General features: G+C 34.1%; 1 protein-coding gene across 1 annotated transcript; it reads left to right on the top strand.

Annotated features, from left to right (window-relative positions):
* The first annotated feature begins 626 nt into the window (after positions 1-626).
* Positions 627-2,887, top strand: LOC114390809 (40S ribosomal protein S4-1-like). Its single transcript, XM_028351697.1, has 5 exons — positions 627-753; positions 1,238-1,315; positions 1,401-1,581; positions 1,858-1,955; positions 2,191-2,887. The coding sequence occupies exons 1-5, from the start codon at positions 751-753 to the stop codon at positions 2,623-2,625; spliced, it is 795 nt and encodes a 264-aa protein (XP_028207498.1). The 5' UTR covers positions 627-750; the 3' UTR covers positions 2,626-2,887.
* Positions 2,888-3,400: the final 513 nt, after the last annotated feature.

Raw genomic sequence — 3,400 nt, 5'->3', positions numbered from 1 at the left:
TGAAATTATTTTTTCTTTGGTATATCTTCACAAGAGAAATATTAGGAACACATATCTTGTTAATACTCTCTTGAAAATATATTATTTTTTATTGGTTAATATTTATCAAAAATAAAAAATTTTATGAGTCTCACATTATTTTTTACTTTTACAATTTTCAATAACTTTTAGCAAATTAGAGTAATTGTGTTTGAAGAAGTATGTATATAGAACTTTTCATTTCAATAATGGGTCGGTTTATTTAAATTTATTTATTAAAAAAAATTATTTTAATAAAATAAATAAATTTTATTTTTTAGTGTGTTATCTAAATGTTTATGTTAAAAAATATTTTATTTATTTATTTTGATAAACAAATTCTATCTATTTATTAAATGAGTGTTTTTTAAGTATTTATTTTAAAATTTCTTATTTTAAATTTAAATAAATTGATCGAATATGTTGATACACAACATTACTTTAGTAAAAAGAAATAAAATTCTGAAAAGCTGCCAACAATAATGGAAAGACAGCTAGTTTTGGAAATATGGGCCATGATGAGCAATTGGTGAATTACTATTTGGGCCTCTTGTTGGGCCTTGGTGAGTTGGTTCGGTGGAGTTCTATCATGGACCAAAAAATATACGGAGAAAGGAATTCTTCAATAAAGATTAGGGTTTTAAAGTGACGCAACCTCTCTCTCCTTTTCTTCAGTTCGGTGGAGGGAGGGAGCCGTAGCAGCGGAAGCTCTAGCTTGGGTAGCGAATCACAATGGTGAGTGTTGTTGCCTAATCTCCTCTTCACAATGGTTTCGATCCTCTTTCTTTCGACATTTTACTCGAATTAACTCTCCAATCTGCATGAAATGACCTGGTTTAGTCCAATTTCTGTTATATTTGAACAAATAGTTTAGTTTTTTTGTAATCATAGAGTGTTGCAATCTGTTTAGAATTTAGATTCAGATCCGTGTTTCAAATCACGGCGTCGCTGTTCGTTTATTGACAGATTCATGCCATATAAAGGGTTGAATGGGGTTTCTTTAGATTTCGTTTTGCACATGAAACTGAAAGAAGATTGGATTTTGAATATGATCTGTTTTCTGTGTATGCTATAAAAATAAAAATTATGTTGGCAGCGTAGGAATTCGTATGTTGTAGCCCCGGGTTTTATTTGTTTAGTGTTAGATTTGATATTCAAGATTTTTTATTTTTAATTAATTTTTGTTTGAGCTTTGAACTTCAATTTATGATTGTAACAGGCGAGAGGATTAAAGAAGCATCTGAAGAGGCTTAATGCCCCAAAGCATTGGATGCTTGACAAACTGGGTGGTGCATTTGTAAGTGAAAGTTTCTTTATCTTTTGAAAAGTTTTCAAGGATGCATTTCAAAGATTTATGTGGACTTTTTTTTCTTCTTGTTTAGGCTCCTAAGCCCTCATCTGGACCACACAAATCGAGGGAATGCCTGCCACTCATACTCATTTTGCGAAACCGGCTGAAGTATGCTCTGACATACCGCGAAGTCATTGCTATTTTGATGCAGCGACATGTCCTTGTTGATGGCAAAGTCAGGACTGACAAAACATACCCTGCTGGTTTTATGGGTATGTATGTAGTTTGTGAAAATTAAGAATTGCTGCTTCCTTCATGTTATCAAGTCAATATGCTATTTCTTTTTTGCGTGTGGTAATTCATTATTGTTGTTGTTGTTGTTGTTGTTGTTGTTTTGCTTAATGAAATATGACTTCAGCTACCCCTATAGTACAAGATAGAGTTTGTTTAGCACAATACTTTATGATTCTAGTCTACAATATCTATTGATTTGCTTTGTGGCATGATTTTTCTTCTGTTATTTTACTAAAATTATATTTTTTTTATAGATGTTGTATCAATCCCTAAAACAAATGAGAACTTCCGCCTGCTGTATGACACCAAAGGTCGATTCCGTCTCCACTCAGTCAGGGATGATGAGGCTAAGGTACTCTTGTTTGGTTACGTTGAATTTTTTCATCCTTCCCTACCCCTAGATGCTATTACACTATTCTTTGTGGATTCATTGTGTTAAGTTCTTGTTTATATTATATCAACTTGGTGTTGAAGTTGATGCTTTTCTGAAGCATTGATTTTTTGGACTTGTGTAGTCCTTTGAATTTTTCGTTTGAAACCTAGTTCCCACTTAATGGTTATGATTCGCATGTCTTGTGTGATGGCAGTTCAAGCTTTGCAAAGTTCGCTCAGTGCAGTTTGGGCAAAAGGGTATCCCATACTTGAACACCTACGACGGTCGCACTATCCGCTACCCAGACCCTCTCATCAGGGCTAATGACACCATTAAGCTGGATTTGGAGGAGAACAAGATTGTTGATTTCATCAAATTTGATGTTGGGAATGTAGTCATGGTGACGGGTGGAAGGAATAGGGGTCGTGTTGGAGTGATCAAGAACAGAGAGAAGCATAAGGGAAGCTTTGAGACTATCCATGTTCAGGATGCTACTGGGCATGAATTTGCAACTCGTATGGGCAATGTGTTCACCATTGGCAAGGGAACAAAACCGTGGATATCTCTTCCCAAGGGTAAAGGTATTAAGCTATCAATCATTGAGGAAGCTAGGAAAAGGATTGCCGCCCAACAAGCAACTGCTGCTTAAATCTTTAGGATATGAATAGACTTTGAGTGCTTGGTAGTTTTTATTCAATGTTTTTGGTTTGTAATTTAATTTGTCTTGAGATTTTATCCGTTGAATTTTGTCTCTTAAATGCACTATATAACTTTTATCGCGTCTGCTATATTCATGAAGGAATCTTTCCATTTCCTAGTTTTGATGTAGTTTAGTTGGATAAAATTACTTAAGTCCCCACTCTAAGATGTCTTAATAATAACTCTTGTTAAGGGACCGTGTTGCTATTGAATGTTATATGCGTACTATCTTGAATGATTCAATGCAACTTAGGAGTTGGGTTTTGCCGTTACCAATATTTTTAAGGGCGTGTTTGATTCTGTTGAAGTCCATTGAACGTCAATGTTGTGCGAGTGGTTGATTTACATTGAAAGTCCGTTTGAGACTTGGGAGTGGAAAAAGAAACACAGATTGTGTTGTTCATTTCTTGTCGAAATTTTGGTGGAAATTTATATACTTTTCATGAGGCCTTCTATGTGTACCGTGTACATATATGGTCTGTGGTCTATATGACTTCGTTTGCAGCTGTTACTGTTGAAAGATTTGATTTCATATTTAAACTGCCTAATCCTAAAATCTGTAACATTGTGTGAGGAACGTATTTTCTCACCGGGGACTTGTTTTTTTAGGGAAAGATGGTTTAGATTGATACAACTCAATTAAAATTGTCACACATGAATTTATTTTTTAGCAAAATAAAATTAAAATAAAAATATAGAATAAATTTTCTTTTCTCTCGCTTCAC

This window comes from Glycine soja, chromosome 16 (genome assembly GCF_004193775.1).
Source record: "Glycine soja cultivar W05 chromosome 16, ASM419377v2, whole genome shotgun sequence".
In the NCBI taxonomy this organism is placed as follows: domain Eukaryota; kingdom Viridiplantae; phylum Streptophyta; class Magnoliopsida; order Fabales; family Fabaceae; genus Glycine; species Glycine soja.
Note: the sequence above shows the minus strand (reverse complement) of the source record. Positions and strands in the feature narration are given on the sequence as shown.